This window comes from Schistocerca serialis, chromosome 9, assembly GCF_023864345.2.
Source record: "Schistocerca serialis cubense isolate TAMUIC-IGC-003099 chromosome 9, iqSchSeri2.2, whole genome shotgun sequence".
In the NCBI taxonomy this organism is placed as follows: domain Eukaryota; kingdom Metazoa; phylum Arthropoda; class Insecta; order Orthoptera; family Acrididae; genus Schistocerca; species Schistocerca serialis.
In genome coordinates, this window is record NC_064646.1 from 51,131,338 (window position 1) to 51,156,421 (window position 25,084).

Sequence of the window (25,084 nt, forward strand, 5' to 3'; positions counted from 1 at the left end):
TATGACATTCATTTATTTGCTTTATGTACTAATACATTTGCTTCAGTAATTAACGTCCATTCTTTTACATAAGAACACATAAAAATTACGCTGCTTAACAATGGTTCATACATTATTAACAAGGCTTTTTTGATGGTTGAATTTCTTAAATTTACATTAAATCAAGCTAGTAATATTCACATTAGTTCGGTATTTTATTGGTTACTGCATACATGCACAGAATCAATAATATACTTTGCAACGTAAAATGTGAAAGAAATATTCAGTACTACATGTTTGTGAGTATTGTACAGTTCATAGTATGTCAAAATTGAACAATTAAGTAATTTCCTATTGCATCAGATAATCATTTACATCTCAATTGCTTCTGCAGCCGAATGGTTAGCATCACTGCTGCCTATGGTGCACAAGAACCCAGGTTCAGTTTCTGGTACCCCCTTAGAGAGGCCAAATGAGGAGCTGCTCGAATAGAGAAGCAGGATTAGTTTACTGGCAATGCCAGTCTCACGTCTTACAATCGTAGAATGCTCCTTGTACTGCCTTGCAGGCAGCAGGCAGCAACTGCAAACAGTGCTCAGGCCTAAACCTTGGGCGGTATTTACATTTTGCCACTTACATCTCAAGTTACAGTAGTTCTTCCTGCGAAAGCAACAGTAAAAGTGGTGTATTAGCAGTTTGTTTATATATAACACAGGACTGAGGTTTTGCACCATTGCTGCAGTTTATACACAGATCAATCAATGTTTTGCATCACCAACAGTTTCAAGAGTTCCAGAACCTGTACAGAAAATTGAAATAGTGATCAACATACACATCATTTCCGCCGTTTTTATTGCTCGTGAAACAAACACGCTGCATGTTGTACCACTATACAGCGAGACCTTCAGAGGTGGTGGTACCTCTGATATCGAGTAGCACATCCTCTTGCATTTATGCATGCATGTATGTGTCGTGGAACAATATCCAAAAGTTCATCAAGGTGCTGTTGGTCCAGATTGTCCCACTCCTCAACGACGATTCAGTGTAGATCCCTCAGAGTGGTTGGTGGGTAAAGTCATCCATAAGCAGCCCCCTTCAATCCATCCCAGGCATGTTCGATAGGGTTCACGTCTGGAGAATATGATGGACACTCTAGTCAAGCGATAACAGTATCCTGCAGGACATCATTCACAAGATATGCACAATGGGGGTGCAAATTGTCCTCCATGAAGACTAATGCCTCACCAATATGCTGCCAATATGGTTGCACTATCGGCTGGAGGATGGCATTCACGTATTGTACAGCTTCTACGGCATCTTCCACGACCACCAGTGGCGTACGTCGGCCCCACATAATGCCACCCCAAAACAGCAGGGAACCTCCACCTTGCTGCACTCGCTGGACAGTGTGTCTAAGGCATTCAGCCTGACCAGGTTGCCTCCAAACACATCTCCTACAATTGTCTGGTTGAAGGCATATGCGACACTCATTGGTGAAGGGACTGTGATGCCAATCCTGAACGGCCATTCGGCATGTTGCTGGGATCATCTGTACCACGCTGCACGGTGTTATGGTCGAAAAGATGGGCCTCGCCATGGATGTCAGAAGTGAAGTTGCCCAACTTGCAGCCTATTGCAAACAGTTTGAGTCATAACATGATGTCCTGTGGCTGCACTAAAAGCATTATTCAACATGATGGCCTTGCTGTTAGGGTTCCTCCAAGCCATAATCCATAGGTAGCGCTCACCCTCTGCAGTAGTAGCCCTTTGGCAGCCTGAGCGAAGCATGTCATCGACAGTTCCTGTCGGTCTGTATCTCCTCCATGTCCGAACAACATTGCTTTGGTTCACTCCAAGATGCCTGGACACTTCCCTTGTTGAGAGCCCTTCCTGGCACAAAGTAACAATGTGATATTGACCGTCTAGGGACGGTTGAACACAGACAACATGAGCCATGTACCTCCTTCCTGGTGGAATGACTGGAACTGATCAGCTGTCGGACCCCCTCCGTCTAATAGGCACTGCTCGTGCATGGTTGTTTACATCATTGGATGGGTTTAGTGACATCACTGAACAGTCAAAGGGACTGTGTCTGTGATACAATATCCACAGTCAACGTCTGTCTTCGGGAGTTCTGGGAACCGGGGTGATGCAAAACTTTTTTTGATTTGTGTAGTAAGTCTGTGCCACAGTGACTTCTGTTCAGTAGTAGATTACAATACATATTCTGATTAACAAAATTTCTAATTCCATTTATTTTTCAATTATGCTTTTCCAAAAATTGTAAATCTGCTGTTTATGACAGGAGCCTTTGAGATCTGTATATTGTTTGAGAACATTTATTTTAAATTTCATTCTTTTTCATATTTTCTGTAATAGTTTGGAAATCCATTTTTGTCCTTCACTTTTAAGAATACTGATTGTCCTACAGATTTCCAGTTGTTTCTTTCATCATAATTGGCATATACTTCAGCATTTTGCATTTATTTGGTCAAAATTTTCATTCTAAAAATACATTCAAAAATATATAATTTTTTTCTATAAATTTTCCTTACATCTTGAATATTGTTTTCTCAGTAAATGATTATTCAAGCTTGCCATAAACATAATCTGGTTTTTTCCTACTCTATTTTATAGGCACAATAAGTAAATTGACTTTTTGCTATCCTTCCTAGTGTTTTAATTTTAATGCCCCACACTATATAATGAGGTGACAAAAGTCACATCACATACATTAGGTATAAAAGAGCAGTGCATTGGTGGAGCTGTCATTTGGGCTCAGACGATTTACGTGAAAAGGTTTCCGAAATGATTATGGTCGCACCACAGAAATTAACAGACTTCAAACATGGAATGGTAGTTGGAGCTACATGAATGGGACATTCCATTTTGGAAACTGTTAGGGAGTTCAATATTCAGAGATCCATAGCATCCAGAGTGTGCCAAGAATACCAAATTTCAGGCATTACCTCTCACCACAGACTATACAGCCTCCACTTAACAAGCAAGAACAGCAGCATTTGCATAAAGTAGTCAGAGCTAAGAGACAAGCAACACTTCGTGAAGTAATTGTATATATCCATATGCAAAATATGAGGAACGTGTTTGTTAGGGCAGTACAGTTAAATTTGACTATGGCACCAGATGACTGATGCAAGTGCCTTTGCAAAGAGCAAAATATGACTTGCAGTGCTTCTCCTGGGCTTGTAACCATACTGGTTGGACCCTAGGCTTAAAAACTGAGACCTGGTCAGGTAAGTCATAATTTCAGTTGGTAAGAGCTGATGGTAGGGTTTGAGAATGGTGCAGACCACACAAAGTGATGGATCCAAGTTGTCAATAAGGCAAAAGTGTAAGCTAGTGTTGGCTCCATAATGGTGTGGGCTGTGCTTACATGGAATGAACTGGATCCTCTGGTCCAATTGAATGGACCATTGACTGAAAATGGTTATGCTCAGTTACTTGGAGACTATTTGCAGGCATTTATGGATTTCATGTTCCCAAACAATGAACAAATTTTTATAGATGACAATGCGCCATGTTAATAGGCCACAGTTGTTCGTGACTAGTTTGAAGAACATTCTGGACAATTTGAGTTAATGATCTGGGCACCAAGATCACCCAACAAGAATCCCATTAACATTTATGGGCATAATTGAGAGGCCAGTTCGTGTACAAAACCCTGCACCGGCAACACTTTCGCAATTATGGATGGCTGCAGGGGCAGCATTGCTCAGTATTTCTCCAGGGGACTTCAAACATCTTTTTGAGTCCATGCTACATTGAGTTGCTGCACTACACCACCAAAAGGGGGTCTGATGTGATATTACGAGGTATTTCATGACTTTTGTCACCTCCATGTAGTTTCCCTAAACTCTGAAGATGGGAACTTCCTCACCAACATATCCTCATATTGAAGTGATTCAAGAATTTCTGTGTAAATTCTAGAACCACTCAGCCTTCTACCATCTCAAACACACAATATTCTGGATATGAGCATGGGATGGTAGAATCCTACTTGCTGCACATCACATGTTTGTGTGTGCAGGTTTAAAATTAGTCACGGGAAGGAAGTAGATGCAGCGGACGAACGGCACTGACAAATACCTGTCGGAAAATCCGTATATGTTTTAGTGAGTGTGTAAGGAAGAACCGTGGAGTTTATATGCAGCTCTGTGCTTATTGGGTCATTGACTATTGTTATTAAAACAAAGACAGTTGAAAAAGATATCTTAAAAAACTTTTGATGTAACCTTGCTATAGGCTGATTTACGTTAAGAAAAGTTATGGTATCAAAGTCAACTTTCTTTTAACTGTAATTTAATTTGTTTCTGACGTTTGACTGTATGAGGGACTTACCAGAAGTTATATATTTATGTTGAAAGTGAGAGTTTAATTGTGTATGAAAGTCAAATACATCGTTAATTGACGGAAAGCAAAGTTTGTATGTCAATTTATTTCATAAGTAGAAAGAGTCTAAAAATTCCTGTGCCTGCTATTTGATGGAGAAGAAGTCAAGAGGGTTTCCAGCAGCTGGCTACCCAGTAAAGAAGAGTGGCTGCAAATTCCAAGTAAGTCACCTCGTAAAGAAGTGGAAGGTGGTTTGGAGGAATAAACCGAAATAACCCAGATTCTCACTCACACTTTAAGTCAGAAACGTTAGAATATTCTGGACTTATCCTCTGTTAAAATACTCTGGACCCTTTTCTTTCTTTTCCAGCAGACCCTTTAAAAGATTTTTTTATAATGTGCTCCATGTACAATGGAATCATCCAAGAAGGTCTCTCTCAATCTATGGTCTGAGTAACTGCCCATCCTTAATAATGTTCCCAATGTCTTCAGGATTATATTACAACAATTTAGAACATGTATAAATTTACAGTATGACATGGAGAATTGTCACTTACATTAATGTCAACGCCATAACACAGCAATTTCAAAAATCAGGAAGATATGGCAAGGCAGCCGTGCAACAATGTAGAGAGATTAGATTAGATTAATACTTGTTCCATAGATCATGAATACGACACTTCGTAATGATGTGGAACGTGTCAGGTTAATAAAAGATGTCTGTCCAAGATATTACATTACACAAAATATTGCATGACACTAACGTTTAAGTTGGGTTTTTTTCCCATAATTTACATCTAAAAATTCAGCCAATGAGCAGAAGGAGTTGTCATCTAGAAATTCTTTCAATTTATTTTTAAATGTTGGTTGGCTAACTGTAAGGCTTTTGATGCTGTTTGGTAGGTGACCCAAGACTTTTGTAGCAGCACAATTTACCCCTTTCTGTGCCAAAGTCAGATTTAACCCTGCATAGTGAAGATCATCCTTTCTCCTGGTGTTATAGCTACACACACTGCTATTACTTTTGAACTGGGTTGGATTATTAACAACAAATTTCATAAGTGAATATATATACTGTGAGGTTGCTGTGAGGATCCCTAGATCCTTAACTAGATGCCTGCAGGATGACCGTGGGTGGGCTCCAGCAATTATTCTGATTACACGTTTTTGAGCAATGAATACTTTTCTACTCAACGATGGATTACCCCAGAATATGATGCCATACAAAAGCAGTGAATGAAAGTAGGCATAGTAAGCTAATTTACTGAGATTCTTATCACCAAAATTTGCAATAACCCTAATAGCATATGTAGCTGAACTCAGATGTTTCAGCAGACCATCGTTTTGTTGCTTCTAGTTTAGCCTCTCATCAATGGACACACCTAAAAATTTTGAAAATTCTACCTTAGCTACAGACTTCTGTTCAGAGTCTATATTTATTACTGGAGTTGTGCCATTTACTGTACGGAACTGTATATACTGTGTTTTATCAAAATTTAAGAGAGTCTGTTTGCTGAGAACCACTTAACAGTTTTGTGAAAAACATCATTTACAATTACATCACTTAGTTCTTGGTTTTTGGATGTTATTACTATACTTGTATCATCAGCAATTGGGCAACTAAATGTAGGGTTAGCAAGGTGTTGACTATTGGACCAACAAGTCACACACACAACAGAAAAAATTGCAGCAACTGGTACAGCAGCTGACAAAGCATGAGGCCCAAAGAAGAAGAGTTGCCTTCAGTTCATAGACCAAGTGAGTAAAATACACTTCAGTAGATTGGATGAAGCTGGTGCAGTGTATTACAAAGAGAGCACAGATAAAATGGAAAGAAATCCAGGAAGGTTACTGAGGCTCCCTAGGAAACAAGTGGAAGTTGTAAGGGCCACAATATCAGGAATAAGCTGAACTGCCTACACGCTAGATTCAAATGACCAGGTTCTTAAATTATCATTGGAAAGACTAGAGCATTTCATGAAAACATATGTAAAAGTAATGGATATGGGATTCATGGGGATAGCTTCATTTGTGACTATCAGTGAGCAGGTGTCACAACTGTTAGCAGTATTTGGGCAGATTGAGGAGGGGTGACGAAATGATAAATGCAGCTGTAAATGCACAAAAGAGAATACTGCAGCCTCATATAATGGATGGATTGATGGGGTTATAGGGTCCAAACCACAATGCCATCGATCCTTAATCATTTGTGTGTCAAGCCAGGAATAGGCCCCAGAGAGACAGTACACAAGAGACAAATCCCAGTAGACTCAATTGTATCTGAGAATCTAGAAAGCCAAGAGACAGAAGCAAGCAGAAGTGACAGAAAGGTAAAGGATTGAAGGTGGGAGAGTTTCCCTATCCCTACCCTCAAAGCAGCTGGAGACTTCCAGGACACAGTATGTGACCAGAGACATAACCTCTGCTTCCAACCAGTGCTTCCACATGGTCCATCATTAGAAGAAAACTAGCTACAAGGACCAGATAAAGACTCAGGAAAGAGAATAAGGATGGTGAGTCTGTCAGGCAACCAGTGACATATGTAGAAGGATAAGAAGAAAAGGGTGGAAAGGACAGGAGCCAGGTCAGACCACCGAGCCAGGCAGCTGTGGGGCCCCTCTGATCAGAGAAGGCAATGGTCCACCCTTCCAATCACTCAATCTATTGTGCTCTGTCACAGACATGAGTAAAAACCACTTTCACAGGTAAAACGTAAAACCAAATCAGCTGCTTTGGCCCTGTCCACTAGCACCAGAGGAAGCGTATCAACAAATTTAAGGTTTTGCCATAAGGTGGCCAAACTGGATAAGTCCATGAGGCAGGCGTCACACCAACAGTGGGGTGGATCTTCATGTCAGCAGATGTCACTGTGGGTCAGCCAAGTGTGGCCAATGCAAAGCTGACAGAGGACAGTAGATTCCCTCTGGGAAGCATGAAGGGAAGCCTGCTGCACAGTTGTGGTGTCCTTTATGGTTCACAGTTTATTCAAAGAAAGCAGGACACACCAATCCACATTTCAAGCCTCTAACGATTGTCGGCATAGAGTTGACCAAAGGTCTTTTTCCAGTACCCCATCTCCAAAGTTGGTATCCTGGTAGCAAACTTGGCCAAATGATCAACATGGTTTTTCACTGGGATCCCAATGTGACCAGGGGTCCATACAAAGAGGACCGATTGCCCAGGTGAAGGTCACACAGGAGATCCTGGATAGTCACAACCAATGAGTGTCAAGGGTAGTACTGCTCATCAGCCTTAAGATGACTCAAGGAGTTACTGCCAACTAAAAATAACTTGCCAGTGCAAGAATGATGGTGGCTGAGGGCTCAAGCAATGGCCAACAACTCTGCAGTGAATACACTCCTTCTATTTGGCAGCAAACATATTTCACTATATCTTGCATGTGTATAGACAAAACTGGTTCATCTGTCGACCATAGAGCCGTCAGTGTATACCATGTCTGTGGAATGTGTCAAGGACATCCAGCAACAAGCAGCAAGAAACCAAAGTGTCTAATGAGTCTTTCAATCCGAAGAAAACATCAATGCGGATCCAACAACGGGGTACACAGCATGGGGGCACCTGCAATTTCTCCATGACAACAAGAGACAGTGGGAAAATGATGGAGTTCAGAGAAGAGGCTCTTTGTGAAAACTGTGATTGCGACTCCAGACCTAGGCCTCTGTTGTGGGAGGCAGATCTCTCTATGAGGAAAAAGGACACAGTAGATCGGATGCTCGAGGGAGCAGCGAACGTTTATTGCATAGTTGAGCAGCCGTTGGCACCTGACCAGTTGGGCAGGGATGCCAGCCTTCACAAGCAGGCCACTCACAGTGCTGGTCTGAAAGACACCTGTCACAAATCAGACCCGACAATGGTGTGCACGGTCCAGCATCCACAATTCTGCAGGCAATAAGGAGCCCTACACAAGGCTCCCATAATGCAGCAGGATTAGAGCTTTGTAGAGCCACAAAAGTGTATAGTGGTTTGCACCCCACCTGGCATTACTGAGACAGTAAACAGTATTAAGGTGTGACCAGCACATCTGTTTAAGTTGGCGAAGATGAGGAAGCACATCAACCAGGCATCGAAGACAAATCCGAGAAAAAGATAAGGCTCCATCACATTGAGCATTTGGTCCTTGAGGTAGATTTCTGGCTGGAGATGGTCAGTACAACAGTGACAGAAGTGCATGGCACATGTCTTGGTAGTGGAAAACCAGAAGCCACTGGTGAGAGCCCAGCATTGTGCCTTTCATATGGCACCCTGCAGTCAGTGTTCAGCAACATCCACAGTTGAGGAGAAGCAGTAGATGCAGAAATGGAATCATTGAAGTGCTGCCAAGTCTGTACTGAGTTTTTCAGCCCAAACTGCAAGTACAAAAAGTCGAACAACCCGATGGGGGTAATTATAGTCATCTTTAAAATTTCATTTTGGCCAAGAGGATGAGCAACTGGTCAAGTAAGCCTTTTGACAGCCTATAATACTGAAGAAAGCACCCAATAACAAAGGAGAGAAGTCCTGTGTGTTCAACAAAAGATACTGGATGTGAATGGTTCAAGCATTGAAGCCTCTCTAATCTCCAAACAAAATGTACCATATTTTTCCAAACCAAATGGATCGGGGAAGCCAATGCACTGTTTGGAGGATGTATGATGCCGCTTGTTAACAATTCATCTAGGGCAGTTTTGTTAGCTGTAACTCAGCAGGGGATTGTTGTGGTACCCTGTAAAAGACAGGAGGCCACTCTGTAGTTTCTATCCTGTACACTCAATCTCCGTTAATGCTGTGATGGGTATGGGAAGCACTAAACACAAACACATGGGAAGACTCTGTCACTGAGTGCATTGTCACTAACCTGTGGGTGTGTCACTGATGCAGAAAGAATGTTGTTGTGGAGAGTGGACAGTGTCTTCCTGTGATGATTCCAGCTGAGTGACACAGTTTTTGACGTTTTACACAGCTCCTCTTCAGGAGCAGCATATGTTCTTTAGGATCCACCTAGTCCAAATCCAATAAAGCTCACATGAGCAACTCTTAGCATATCTGTATTCATTGTCATTCCTTGATAGTTAACGAAGTTTTGTACCCTTGTCTGTAAGTTCATGGTGTGCCAAATGCCCATGAGGCTTTAAGTTATGGCTGTATGGCTGTCCCAAGCTTGTGTTTTCCCTGGGACTGGGTGACATGGTTCTTTATAAGGGATTTAGCCAGCTTACTGCTGTGAGAGGGAGACATGACCTGGCTAAAATGTTAAAAATACCTGGTGGAAAGGTACAGGAGTGCAAGGGAGCTTGAAATTAAAGCTGTTAGAAGCATTATGTGTGCTGAGTGCATTTGATTCAACACTTATCAATGTTTCACTGTTCAGTAATGCCTTGGGTCACTCAGTGTGCTTGTAGCTTATAGCTTTACCAAGTGCACCTGCCCTGTGGACTCCGCTGCAGAGTGAAAATCTCATTCTGGATGGAGGAGATTGTTTGTGTTGCCAAGTACCTTGAAATGATTGGGTAGTATGTGGTCTCTAAATTACAGCAAGGTGGAATAATGGAAACCATTAACTATCAAGAGGACAGTGCTGCACTGCACTGGGCTCTCGTAGCCATATGTTCAGTGATCACTGGTGTGGCCTGACCTAATGCCTACAGCTTTTTTTTTTCCTTTGGGTGGGGAGGGGGGGGGGGGGATACATCAAGTCAGCAGTGTGTGCACAAAGACCACAGAATCTGATTGATCTATGAGGCAGATTACAGTGGCCTTTCAGCAAATCACTCCAGAAATACTGCTTGCCACTTGGCGCAATGTAGACATGAGCATTATATGTGCTGCATGTTGAATGCTAATGTGCTCTGATACTAACTTCAGACACAAACTCCAGACTATCTTAAACATATATGTACTGTTAACAAGCAATAACTTTGCTGTTTCTTGTATACATGTATGTATGTACTGTAAACAAACAAAAAAATTGGCATAATTTCTTGTGCACAGTGTTTTACTTTTCTGACATCTCAAACAGATCACCCTTTAGTACCAGCAGCTAAAATAAAGAAGGAGCTTTTCTTCCTCAGCACAACAGTGAAGAAATTATGAAGAAGGCCTACTTCACTACAAATAAAAATATCTTTAGGAATGTAGTTGGTGCAGCCAAAATGTTGCAAAATTATAACCCTCTCAAATCAACATAAGACAAAAGTAAATGAATGTGGAAATTTATTAATTCAATCACTGCTGGCTACAAACAGTTGTCAAGTAATATTAACCTAAAAGGAAATGAAATATTAGTTTCCAATAACAAATAGCTGATGAATTCAACTTCTACTTCATAGAAACAATACAATCCCACGATTATTCCTACATACGTGGAGCAAACTTATTAATAAACCGCTGTCCCATATTATAAACTCCTCGTTCCTGAACAGCACATTTCCAAATGAACTCAAAACTGCAAAGTCATACCAACACACAAAAAAAGAAGTAAGCAAGATCCTAGCAACTACAAGTCAATTGCAAGACCCTCAGTATTTAGCAAAATATTTTATTACACAATGGCCATTAGACTAAATACATTACAGAGGAACAGGAAAATTTTGTCCCCAGCACGGTTTGGTTTCCACAGAAAGAAAACTATAGCTGCTTTACCATGATGCAACACAGGAATTCCTAGATTTTACTCTAAGTCTTGTTGACAAGAAGTCACCAGCCATAGGTATCTTTCCTGATCTCTTAAAGGCCTTTGACATGCACGAAGACACTATCTTGCTGCAAAAGATTTATTGTAATGAAATAAGAGGAACTAGCTATGACTGGTTTAAAAGTTATCTCAAAAACTGAGAACAGTATGCTCAAATAATGAGACCAAGCATTGAAGAACAGTCAGCACTGTACTTTCATCTATACATACCATAAAACATAGATTCTACTAGGATCATTCTTATTGTTCACACTTTAAGTAAATGACCTTTGCTTCCACTTACACAAAACAGAATCCTTCTTTGTGCTGATGACATCACAATTCTCATATCTGACACAAAAGAACCAGTCCAGATTACAACGAACAGAAGCACAGCCCAACTAAACTCATGGCTTAAATCCAATGACTGTTACTTAATGTAAATAAGACAACTGGCCCAACCTTTCATATTGCTCAAAAAAACTCCATTGGTGTCCCCCCCCCCCCTGCCCCCAACACCACCACCACCTACATCACTGAATGATAATCATCTAGAGTCTGTCAGTGAAACAAAATTTCTAGTTTAGAAGTCTCCATCACTGACACACTCATATGAAAATGCAACAGTGACATATCCAGTATGAAAATGAGTAAAGTCTGTTTTATGATTAGATCAATAAGAAATATACTAAATACTGGTACCCTGACATCAATCTACTTTTGTCTCAGAAGAAGAAGAAAAAAACATGTAAACTGTTGTTTAAGAATCTGAATATATATCCCTTCCGTGCCAGTATATACTAGACTACAGATCTTACAAAAAAAAAACATCAATAAACAGGACAGGAACTCAGATTGGTACTACCATGACACAAGGTCAAAAAACTCACTAAGGTTGATTCCCTGTGAAACAAAATGGTACAGTAAAGGCGTTAAATATATGGGAAAAAATGTATATCATCTTCCAACAGAAATGGAGCTAAAGGATTATAGAATAAATCCAAGATCATTCCTAATAACGCACTGATTTTACAAAATACAGGATGGCACAATTAAGCAGCACTATATCTGAACAACATGAGGCATATATGTCTAACTCAGTTTGTCCACTTATATATATATATATATATGAGAGTGTGTATAAATAAACAACAGATTGTAAATTTCATGGTTGTAAATACTGGATTCTGTAGCCTACATGAATAATGTGATAATGCTCTGTCTCCACAGTCTGAATATTCCTCAGCTGCTTGTGTGTATGTGGTATGTGTGTGTGTTCTTTTTTAAAATATCTATTAATAATAAAAGGAAATGATAGATTGTTACTTACCATAAAGATGACACGTTATGTTACAGACAGGTACAACTAAAAGACACTTACACATTAGCCTTCAGCCAAGCCTTTGTCAGATAACGAAACACAAACACACAATCATTCAGACAAGCAAGCACGGATCACACACACACACACACACACACACACACACACACACACACACACACACACGACTGCCATCTACGGCAGTTCAGACTTACTTTAAAGTAAATAGCAGTCTATCTTTTCCTTATGTTGTCAATATTGTAACCTGGAGTTCCCATTGTTTAAATGGCTATTAGTTATTTCTTTTATGAATTCTTTAGTATGTGTCTTCTCTCAGATTAATACCCACTATGTGAAGGAATATACATTTACATAATTTATTTAATATCTGTTAATTATGTATTTTCTGAACCCTTTAGTGTACATTTTCTTTTAGATTAATACTTATTATGCGAAGCAAAGTGTGGTACATTTCAAATGTAACCAACATGAGACTCTCTATCATCTACCCACTGTAACTTGTCAGATATCATGATGCAGCTACTTTCAGCACAATGTATGATCTAAGGGACCACTAAAATTACAATACACAGTGATTTCAATACTTATTTAGTAGTTCACCTTGCATAGTGTTCATTATTACCAACATAACATCTAAAATTTTTAACTGTGGATGTAGTTAATTTACCATGTCTTGTGGTTTGTAAAATAAGACACATGGTCTGTCAATCGAGTCTGCTTCATGTACCCATGCCTCAAAACTGGTCCCACCATCCTAGTGTCTGACAGAGATGGAGCACCAGTTCTAACGCTGTTCAGTGTTGTACAAATTCTAGTTTCTTAATATATGCATTCTTTAAGATTTCGAACCAGTACACTGAGTCCCGAATTTTGTCCGGAATTACTTTAAACAGAATTTTATTTGTTATATCTGCAGATATACTGTCGTCCTTTCTGGTAAGCGAGTATAATCATTTCTCTGAGTACAACATCAGTCACGTTAAATTTCACTAGGTCTGTCCCATCGTCAGCTTGATGCACTTTCATCCGCGCGGTGTAAAATCAGGAGATTTTATTGTTACCTCGGAGATTCAAGTGCCTGGCACCTATACCTTTAGTGGTAAAGTGGCCTCAATGATGGCCTGAAACAATAATGTCTTAAGGAACTGTCAGCAGCAACTTTAGACCCACCGTACTTGACATACAATGAACGTGTTTCCAGCTCTGAAAGTCGTCGAAAGATAAAAAATTCAGTTCTTCGCTCTTTAGCTGCTTTCCATGTACCAGTTATAAATTTTTAAGCAGGCCATATCTGTGAGCACTTCCTGATTACAAAGGCAGCCTCTCTCTGAAGTTTTTGTTGCAGGAATGACAGTGGAAGGCGTTAGTTTTATTGGTTAGAAGAGGCAACACCACATTCAGCTTCCGTGGCCAGAAAATTTTGTTGTGGGCATACACCTGCAGCACTCTGAACACTCAAACTGCTTAGTTTCCTCATGGTGGAAGGTGTACACGACTTAACAACAACACTACGTTTACAACACAAGAACAAACAGCGCGCCTAGCATCATGTATAAGCCTGCCGTGTAAATTTACATTATTTGCTGATGACACCACAACAACAGTTTTGAGGAACTCATTAATCACTTACCCTCAGATGTGGTTAATTGGTTCAAGGTGAATGGTCTCTCATTAAATTCCAGTAAGACCAGCTTTATTCAATTCTGTGCAAAAACAGAAAAAGAGAGAGAGGTAAGTGTGACATGTTGTAATCAACCAATAGTAAGAACGGAAACAACAAAATTTCTTGGAGTGCAAATTGACAAGAAAATGAACTGGTCTTCACATATTATTGAGCTCTGTAAGAGGCTTAGCTCTGCTACCTATGCTTTACAGGTTGTCACTACATGTGTTGAACCTAACACTGCAAAAGCGGCATACTATGGCTATTTTCATTCTCTCATTGAGTACGGAATTATTTTTTGGAGCAATCAGCCATTAGCAAGGAAAGTGTTCATTGCACAGAAGCGAGTTTTATGAATTATATGAGGGTTGCTCCCAAGAGACTCGTGTAGAAATAGTTTTCGTAAACTTAAAAAATACACAACTATGTGCCAATATATTTTTTCTCTCGTGTGTTTTGTTTGTAAAAATATGGAGATATTTCAATCAAACAGTAATTATCATGAGTTTAACACATGGAGGAAGAATGACATACACAGTGAGCTCAGAAATTTGAGCTTGGCACAAAAGGGTGTCCACTACACTGGAGCAAAACTCTTCAATGCTCTTCCTCCTGAAATAAAGACATAGATTCATAACAAGAGTAAGTTTAAGAAAGCACTAAAAATATTTCTGCTAGAAAAAGCTTTCTACAGTCTAGATGAATTTTTAACTAAATCAATTGTAATATTTTAATATTATATAATACAAGTTGACATAATGCCACTAAGAATGTTATTTAACCTGAGCTCTGTATCTGTGTGTGCTCTGTATCTGTTTTCTGTAGTGTTTTATTGGTTCTAAGAAAATAATGTATTTTCTTTTTCTGTATTGCTGCCCAAAGAATTTTTTTTTTTTTTTTTTTTTACTTTATTGTTATTTTGACACCTGAACAATCAGGTAGGCTGGCAGCAGCACAATACGCCGCTCTTCAGCCGAAGAGAGTACAATGAGATAAACAGAGAAGAGACATCACGTAAAAAATCGGCGGGAAAAAACAGTAGACACATGAACATAAAAACACAAGAAGCCGTTCACACTCGATGGCAATCCACACGACGAACGGGTGACACGAAGCACAAGCACTGAAGAAGACGACGGCACTGGTGAACGATGGAGTATGACGGTGAAACACTGAACACTAAACATGACAGCACACACGATACACTGACGGCGGTGATCTCCGGCGCGCGAAAGTCCACTGAGCGTGTGCGAGTCCGGGGACCTGCCAATAGAGGAGGAGGAGGAGGAAGGGGAGTGGGAGAGCGAGATGGGAGAGCAGAGATGCCATGGGCAGGGGAGAAAGGGGGGGAGGGAGGAAGGGGGAAGGAAGCCCGGGGGAAGAGGGGTGGAGGGAGGGGACAGGGGAAAAGGGAAGAGAAGGGAAGGGAAGAGAAGGGATGGAGGGCGCCGAAAGGAAAGGACACCGGGAGAGGGGGGCGGGGCAGGGTCAAAGTTGATAGGAGGGGTAGATGGAGGGGACGAGGACATCATCAGGGAGAGGGAGCTGGCGGAAGCCACCTTGGGAGAGGGTAAGGAGGGTGGAGAGATGGAGACCGGGTGGGACATGGGAATACAGGCGCGGCAGCGAGCGGGGGTGGGAGAGGAGCGGGGAGACGAGCGGGTGAGGAGGGTCGAGTTTACGGGAGGTGTACAGGATCCGTATCCTCTCAAGGAAAAGGAGGAGGTGGGGGAAGGGGATGAGATCATACAGGATCCACGTGGGGGAGGGGAGACGGATGCGATAGGCGAGGCGGAGAGCATGGCGTTCAAGGATTTGGAGGGATTTATAAAAGGTAGGGGGAGCGGAGATCCATGCTGGATGGGCATAACAAAGGATAGGGCGGATGAGGGATTTATAGGTGTGGAGGATGGTGGAGGGGTCCAGACCCCACGTACGGCCGGAAAGGAGCTTGAGGAGACGGAGGCGGGAACGTGCCTTGGCTTGGATTGTCTGGAGATGGGGAGTCCAGGAGAGGCGACGGTCGAGGGTGACGCCAAGGTACGTAAGGGTGGGAGTGAGGGCGATGGGACGGCCATAGACGGTGAGATAGAACCCAAAGAATTTATTGTATAAATTTTTATATAATTATGTACTCAAATTTCTGTATATGCTATAAGATTATCAGATTGTATTTGTAAAAAACTGACTCGTTCCACGTCCATGTGTATCCAACACAGTTGGACCTATGGAACACGAAATAAATCAAATCAAATCAAATCCCCATCAGCGCCAAGCGACTGCTTCGTAACAGTACGGCTACCCTCGGTCGTTTTCGGAACGAGGCTGTTGCTTCCTCTCTGTCCCTGAAGCGCCTGAACGGTGGCGCTACCTAACGGCAAGTCCGTGAGGTTCCGCTTTTCGCTTGTCTTCGCCACAGACAGTAGACTGTCAACCATCCAGCGCGCGGGAAGGTATCTGGCCCGGCCGCGGTTGTCAGTCGGTAGGTGTGTTGTGGTGGCTGCGAAGCGGCCAGCGGCGGGGACTCGTACAGTCGCGAAGAGGATGGGAGACAGGGAGGCAGCGACACAGCCGAGCGCCAGGCGCAGCAGCGCAGGTTAGTCCGCGGCTGCTCAAACTACGGCAGCAGCCTGCTTCACAAGAGTGGCATCCGAAGAACGACTCGCCAGTGGTGCTCGCAGGGGTTTCGTAACCGATGTTCTACACAACAATACTTCGCCAGTGGTGCACTCGTAGGTTTCGTTATGGATATTCTACACAATAATAGATGTATACCTTTTGGGATGGTGAGAGGAGAGGCGCGGAAGTACCTGTCGCGTAAATCATCCAGCACACCTCACTGCAGTCACAGCTCGTGCACGAAATTCGTCTCCTTTTCAACCTAAAGGTGGAAAGGATTCTATTCTTCTTTTCAGAATTCAGAAGCTGTGTTTATTACCTTTATCAGTTCACTGCAAGCACCATACGTACTCATAGTTTTTCCAACTTTCCATATTTTGGATGTCAATCAACCCTTACGCCAAAATGTTCAGACACACACACACACACACACAGACACACATATACTGATTTCTACTATTTGATCTGAAATTAGTTGAAACTACTTTGCCCTATTTCCGTACTTACTTTAGCATTTCTAACTGTCTTACCTGCAACGCCAGTGTATTTTCTTGATGGGTGACACACATGCATTGTTACATCGAATCATCACTAAAGCAAATGCGCATGTGTGAATGACATTCGATTACTTTTCGTAGGTAGCATTTTTTAGTCAACGTAAGGTGCGAATATGACTGTTATTTTTCTAGTTTCCTTTATACTGACTGGTTGGAGCAGGTTAGTATGGATTTTCCACAGAAATAATTCATTGGGGTTGAAGTATTACGTATTTTCGCCATTCGATAGACTGAGCGGTCCTTTAAGAAAGTACGGTAACTTTAATTTAGCTCGTATTATTCATATGTGTAGAATTTCCACTAAATAATCTAACACTGGATGTGTGTTGTTAACTGACATATTGATGGTATTAATTAAATTACTCCTTCAATGTTCCGATGCGTAAGGAAAAAATCGTCTGTTTATTTTGAAACTTGCTTTGCAGAGCTACTGTAAGGCGATCTTGACATCAAGAATATTCGTCTTTATGATTTGAATACATTTTGCCCATACAGTTTAAGGGATTTTGTGTTAATGTAGTTATTACTGCAAAACCTTTCAATGGGGAATTTTTCCGCTTTATCAGTTAATTTATCCAAATTTCTTCAAGTGAACGCACAGAAGGTTTCAAACATTGAAACTGTCAATTGATTCGAACTTATCACTACACATAGCAGTTTTAGGTGAAGGTGTCAGTCGGCTCTATGGACTGCTGTGGCTAAAATATGTAGCAGCAGCCCTGCTTTGTTCGGGGCATTCTGTATTTGGTGAGGTGTCGTAGCAATCGTACTTCCAGCGTAACTATGTAGCACACTGGTGCTTCAGTTTTGAGGCATAATGTTCGAGGGAAGACAGAAAGCCACCCAACTGTTGAAATGCGTTTGACATCGAATTCATTGGTGTTTTAAATATGAAAGTTGACTATATTCACACATAGCACATGGAGGAAAGTAAATTCTTCTAGCATCGCAGATTTGCAACAATGAGCTTGACTTAGTACTATAAATCAAATTTTCAAAGTTAAGTCATATAGCCTATATATAAACAGGGCACCTTGATGACTATAGACAGGATGTTCATACTTGCACGACATGTACATTAGTATATTCTGCAGAAATTATTAGCCTTTCAATCACCTCAGTTCAGCATGTGTCCTGTTGCCTGGCAGACACAGTGTTGGCCGTGGGCCCTGATAACTTGTTCCATGTGTGATGCCATCGATGCATGTAAGGAGCGGATGGCGTCCTGTGGTATAGCCATCCAAGCTGCATTCACCTGGTTCCAAAGTTCATCTGTGGTGGTTGGCATGGGGTCAAAGTGCTGCACCTGTGGTTTCACCGTATTCCACAGATTTTCGATTGATGACAAGTCTGTTGATTTGGGGGGAGGGGAGGGCAAAAGTCTGACATCCTGTGACACGTGTTCATGCAGCAACATGTGGTCGTGCATTGTCTTGCTGAAAAATGGCGTCTCAGGTGTTGTGCAGAAATGGTATGGCTGCAGGTTGCAGGATATCATTCACGTAGGTCACACTTGTCATAGTGCTCCAGACAGGCACCATCTGTGATTTGTGGCTGTACCCCTAGCACCCCACACCATAAGGCCTTGGGTTGATGCTGTATGTCTTGTGCGAATGAAGTCATTGTGATGACATTCTCCCCCCCCCCCCCCCCCCCTCTGCAGCGAACCAGAATGTGGCCATCATTTTCAAACAAACAGACCTGGATTCGTACGAAAACACTACCTGATGCACCCCTCTCCCCCCTCTCTCTGCAGCGAACCAGAATGCGGCCATCATTTTCAAACAAACAGACCTGGATTCGTACGAAAATACTAGCTGATGCCATTCCTGTCTCCAGTGACATCGTTCCATACACAATTCCCATCCAGCATGTTTGTGCACACCCGTCAAAGGTAGGTGGAGAAGCGGCCTTTGCGCACATAACCGATGGCGTAATAAACGGAGACAGACTGTCACCCCTGACAGTGTACAATGTGTTACACTGCTCTACTGCTGTGCCAGAGCCGATAAGGTCGCAGATCTGTCCTGCAATGGCATTCGGATGAGGAGTCGATCTTTTCAGGGGGTGGTCTGGGTGGTGAAACCTGACCCATCTCGTTGCGTTGTACGGTCTTCCATGAACCATTTGGGCCGGCCGCGGTGGCCGAGCGGTTCTAGGCGATTCAAGAACCGCGCGACTGGTACGGCCGCAAGTTCGAATCCTGCCTCGGGCATGGCTGTGTGTGATGTCCTTAGGTTAGTTAGGTTTAAGTAGTTCTAAGTTCTAGGGGACTGATGACCACAGATGTTAAGTCCCATAGTGCTCAGAGCCATTTGAACCATTCGGCACACACCCGTTGCACTGCCAAAATACTTCATTCCCCACGAGTAGCAATTTCCTGGATGGATGCACCACATTTTCTCATGCCAATAATGCGTCCTCTTTCAAACTCACTGATTTGACAGTACGGTTTGCACATATGTCTGCGAGGCATTCTGCACGTCTGCTCGAGTCACACTGATCCATTACCTTAGGTTTATAGCGATTAAAGCTGCAGGCACATTTTATCGGTAGGTGGTTTTGCACAGCAATATCAACGTTGACCTTGATCCTATGGGCCGACGTGGTTCAAATACCAATCATTTTTGCAGAACATAACAACGTACATGTCCTGTGAATATTAATGTCCTATCTCTAGTCGACCGAGATCTTGTTTTTTCTGAACATCAGTGTGTCAATAGGTAAATCATAATCACTCAGTGGCATTATTAGAAACTGTTGATCATTACTTCACCCCTAAGAAAGCCAGGGATGTCCTATATCAGTAATAAATGATTCAAATGGCTCTGAGCGCTATGGGACTTAACATCTGTGGTCATCAGTCCCCTAGAACTTAGAACTACTTAAACCTAACTAACCTAAGGACATCACACACATCCATGCCCGAGGCAGGATTCGAACCTGCGACCGTAGCAGTCGCGCGGTTCCGGACTGAGTGCCTAGAACCGCTAGACCACCGCGGCCGGCTATCAGTAATAAATAGTGGCCAAAATAAATTTTACTTATTGCTAAATTGTAACATCGAACTTTATGAACCAGAAATACCTTATTATATCAACGCATTCGTTTGTTTGTAATGTGATTCTAGCAGAAACAGTCCAAGTTTCTGCTTTGAGGGGGTAATACGAGGTGCGGCTAGAAAAAAACCGGACTGATGCTGGAAAAAACATTTATTTACAACTATTTACAATTTCATGTTATTTCCTTCAATGTGCTCTCCTCCTCGGTCTCTACACCGCTCCACACGAATTTTCCACTGTTCATAGCAATGCTGCAGATCATTTTCCGTAAGTCCATACATTACTTCCGTCGCTTTTTCTTTTACTGCTTCAACAGTCTCAAATCTAGTTCCTTTCAAAGCTGACTTGACTTTAGGGAAAAGAAAAAAGTCACAGGGGGCCAAATCAGGTGAGTCGGATGGATGATCTAAGATGGGAATGTTGTGTTTTGCCAAAAACGTCTTCACTGACAACGCACTGTGAGCTGGGGCATTGTCTTAGTGAAGGATCCATGACTTTTTTTCTCCACAAATCGTTCCGTTTTCTCCGTACTCGCTCGCGTAGGGTAGCCAGGATGCTAATGTAGTAATGCTGATTCACTGTTTGTCCCTCTGGTACCCAATCAATGTGCACAATCCCTTTGATGTCAAAAAAAAAAAAAAAAAAAAAAAAAAAAAAAAAAAAAAAACAATCATCATTGCCTTGAATTTCGATTTTGACATTCGTGCTTTTTTTTTGTTGTGGAGAACCAGGAGTTTTCCAATGCATCGATTAGCGTTTAGTTTCGGGATCGTAAGTAAAAAACCACGATTCATCGCAAGTAATAACATTTTGTAAGAAGGTGGGATCACTTTCAATGTTTTCCAGGATGTCAGAACAAATCATTCTTCGGCGTCCCTTCTGTTCAATTGTGAGACACTTTGGAACCATTTTTGAACACACTTTGTTCATGTTGAAACTTTCATGAAGAATCTGCCTAACACTTTCCTTGTCAACTCCTGTTAACTCAGACACTGCTCTGATTGTTAAACGGCGATCTTGTCGAACAAATTTACCGATTTTTTCAATGTTTGCATCAGTTTTTGCTGACAATGGTCTGCCAGTGCGAGTGTCATCACTGGTGTCTTCGCGGCCATCTTTAAATCGTTTAAACCACTCAAACACTTGTGTTCGCGATAAACAATCATCGCCGTACACTTGTTGTAACATTACAAACGTTTCACTTGCAGATTTTCCTAGTTTGAAACAAAATTTGATGTTAACACGCTGTTCTTTCTGTACACTCAACATTTTCCGACGCACAGACAAAACGTCAACTACTTAAAAAGGACGCCACGGGCAGACTGAGTGCAGGAGGCAGATGAAACTCGAGCAGTAGGCGGAGCGAGAGTCACGTGACAGGCCACGCGACTTTCAGCCTTATTGCATTCATTTTATTGTTTCACCAGTACTAGTCCAGTTTTTTTCTAGCCACACCTCGTATGTGCAGTCTTTGGTAATTGTGTCGCGTGTAAACGTTGCACTGATTGTGCTGCACGTCATTATGAGATTTGTGTTGCTTCAGGATTGTTCAGACAACAGTAACATATGATCAGAGACTCTGTATAGTCACTCTAATACAGCAGGGAATGGGACAGGTGGACGTCGAATGTCGCTGTGATTCAAAGTGATGTGTCCAGAATTTGGAATAGGCACCTAGTGGGAGGATCAGCTGAGGATCGTCACAGTAGTGTCCGCAGAAGAAAAACAGCAGCAGTGAGCGATAGGTAACTGCGTATAACAGCAAGCACAAACCCTCAACACAATGCTACACGTCTGTGGTGGCAGTACCAAAAAGCTACAGGCGTGCAGGCGTCAACACAATTTATACAAAGTAGATTCCGTGCGCAGGGATTGCTTGCCAGAAAATTCCTCGAGGTTCTTTCGCTAAACCGGGTTGCGAGAGGGGTCGTGTCGCACGGACACAAAGCCGTTCTTTGTGGACTAGCCAGCAGAGGGGCACAACACTCTTTTCTGATGAGACCCGCATCAGCCTCGACCCTGACAGTACTGATATTTGTGTGTGGAGACAATGAGAACCCTCACTCTATTGCAGACCACCACCCTTATCAAGGCGGCGCAGTCATGTTATGGGCGAGGCATCATGTGTGGCCGCAGGACAACCCTTGTGGCAGTAGGTAGGAGGATGGCTGGTGCACTGTGGCTCCATTTGGTCAACATATTCGGGCGGGATTCACACTGATGAATGACAACTCAAGCCCCCATCGTCACAATCTTATGAACACCTTCCTAGTCGAGCACAGAAGTAAGCAGATGGAATGGCGTCCGTATTCTACAGATCACAACTGCATTGAGAATGCATGAGACTTGCTAAAACGAGTGGTTTGCAGTCGGCCTGTGCCACCAGAGACCTTACGGGTCGTCACGGAGGTCGTTGTGGCGATATGGAACAACATCATGCATGCTTGTTCGGATAATTTGGTGAGGAGCACGCCTAACAGTCAAACTTGGCTTCAGTTACAAGGAGGGCCAGTTGGGTTCCAAACAGTGTGTTATGCAAGATGACAGTGAGAAGAAACTGCATGTTTCGAACGGAATCGTTTGATGGGCTTCTTTTTATTGTTTTAATCAAGTAAAAATGTGTGCATCTTCTTTTTTATGACTGTACCTGACAGAATAAAGTCAGTTTTGTTTCCAGTATTGACAATAAACAATATTCAGCATTTATTTTGACCATTGTATTTTTTCCTTACAATAATTCTTATTTGTACGAAGTTTGATTGAAACTGGGTTAGGAATACCAGGGCTATGTCGGAACACACACACACACATACACACACACACACACACACACACACACACACACACACACGTGCTGACACACATCCATATTGTACCTTGTCTAGATGAGTGTTTCTTTGCGTGGCGCCTGCAGAAATTTTTGCAGAAGGGAGCAAAGCTCTAAAATTGGCATTTCTGATGTAAAGGAGCTGGTCAGATTCAAGATACGCGATGCCATCAGAACTAAATGTTATACGTGGCACAAAAAACTCATTACATCCCAGTGAAGTGACGGTTATCCACCCAGTACATGAATAAAAACTCTGCACTTCAGATTCCAGAGGGGGTGTGGGGCAAGGGCCCTCTTTTGTCCTCTACCCCCCCCCCCCCCCCCCCCCCGCCTCAGCCCTTGTGGACGCCTAAGCGTCTTCGTAAGAAAACGAAGTAACTATAGAACGATAGACAAAGTAGTTGTTTAACTGTTTGCTGCTCTTCTTCGTTGTCATGCTGGGAAGCAAATTCGGAACAAAGTCTGTGATCTGTCACCACCTCGTGAGGTAGAGTTCTGGAGTTCTAATCGCTTCTCTGTAATGGCTTTAGATAAATTTGTAGATATTGCAGCCGGCCGCGGTGGTCTAGTGGTTCTAGGCGCGCAGTCCGGAACCGCGGGACTGCTACGGTCGCAGGTTCGAATCCTGCCTCGGGCATGGATGTGTGTGATGTCCTTAGGTTAGTTCGGTTTAATTAGTTCTAAGTTCTAGGCGACTGATGACCTCAGCAGTTAAGTCGCATAGTACTCAGAGTCATTTGAAGAGTCATTTGAACCATTTTTTAGATATTGCATATGTGTCCGTACTTCCAGAATTCTGATGTCTGGTTTTTGGCTATTAGCATAATGACAAAAGAGTACATTGCATCATTTAAAATTAGTTTGTAAAGTATGCTGTGTGCAAACTTCATTTGGCTGGTGAGTTTGTTGTATGCCCATGGTGCCGAAAACCAGTTTTTTTAGCCTACATAATACCTGGTGTCTTGTGGACTATTCAGGCCGTTGCACCCTGCATTCTAGCTGAGGTGACAATAATTCCCGAGTTGTGCACAGTGCCGGTTTAAGGGCCAAATGACACAAGCAGCTGCATTGGGCATCAAGCTAAATGGATCTGAGCACTATGGGACTTAACATCTATGGTCATGAGTCCCCTAGAACTTAGAACTACTTAAACCTAACTAATTAAACCTAACTAACCTAAGGACATCACACAACACCCAGTAATCACGAGGCAGAGAAAATGCCAGACCCCGCCGGGAATCGAACCCGGGAACCCGAATCAAGCTAAGAGAGGCGCCTCTAAGTACTCCTAGTGCAAAATTTTTACACAGTGTCATTAATAGCAGCGAAAACAACCCATTTCTACGGTCGTTACATTTGGATTTGCTTTTTAAAGGTCTTACCAAGAGACTAAGAAATAGCAACTAATAATATTATGGAGCAGCAGTAAAGGCAGGGGGGTGGTGCGAAATTATACGTCGCTTGGGTGGAAAAATGTGCGGGGAGCACTAATTGATATGTCACTTGTGTGGAAAAATGGATGGGGAGAGGCACCAAATGATATGTCTCTTGTGTGGTGCAACGCAGGGGGTAGTGGTGAACGGTATGTCACTTTTTTGGGAAAATGGAGGAGAGCACTAAATGATATGTTGCTTGTGTGGAAAACAGAGGAGAAGCGCTAGGTGATAGGTTGCTTGTGTGGAAAAATGGAAAGGGCACTAAATGATATGTCACGTCTCGAAAAATGGGGGGAGGGGCGGCACTGAATGATATGTCACTTGCGTGAATAAATGGAGGGGAGGCGCTAAATGCTAAACTGCTTATGTAAAAAAAAATGGAGGGGCACATTAAATGATATGTCGCTTATGTGGGGAAATGGAGAGGGGCAACTAAACGATATGTTACAGAGTGACAAAATGGAGGGGGAGCCGCACTAAATGATATGTCAGTTGTCTGGAAAAATGTTCTCAAACCTGCCCAGGTTAGTGCAATCGAGGAGCCTCAGTGGTTAAGACACTGATTCTCATTCCAGA

At 42.4% G+C, this 25,084-nt stretch overlaps 1 protein-coding gene and 1 long non-coding RNA gene across 2 annotated transcripts in view; one reads left to right on the top strand and one right to left on the bottom strand.

Annotated features, from left to right (window-relative positions):
• Nucleotides 1–280: 280 nt before the first annotated feature.
• Nucleotides 281–16,302, bottom strand: LOC126418553 (uncharacterized). Its single transcript, XR_007575863.1, has 3 exons — nt 16,194–16,302; nt 13,972–14,044; nt 281–639 (listed from the first exon to the last, which is right to left on the bottom strand). It is a non-coding gene; the product is annotated as an uncharacterized LOC126418553 (long non-coding RNA).
• Nucleotides 16,303–16,437: 135 nt separating this feature from the next.
• Nucleotides 16,438–25,084, top strand: part of LOC126418546 (uncharacterized) — a 207,570-nt gene continuing 198,923 nt past the window's right edge. The window contains exon 1 of the mRNA XM_050085361.1: nt 16,438–16,600. Coding sequence (XP_049941318.1) covers nt 16,549–16,600 — 52 coding nt within the window. The 5' untranslated portion in view covers nt 16,438–16,548. The remainder of the gene's footprint in view (nt 16,601–25,084) is intronic.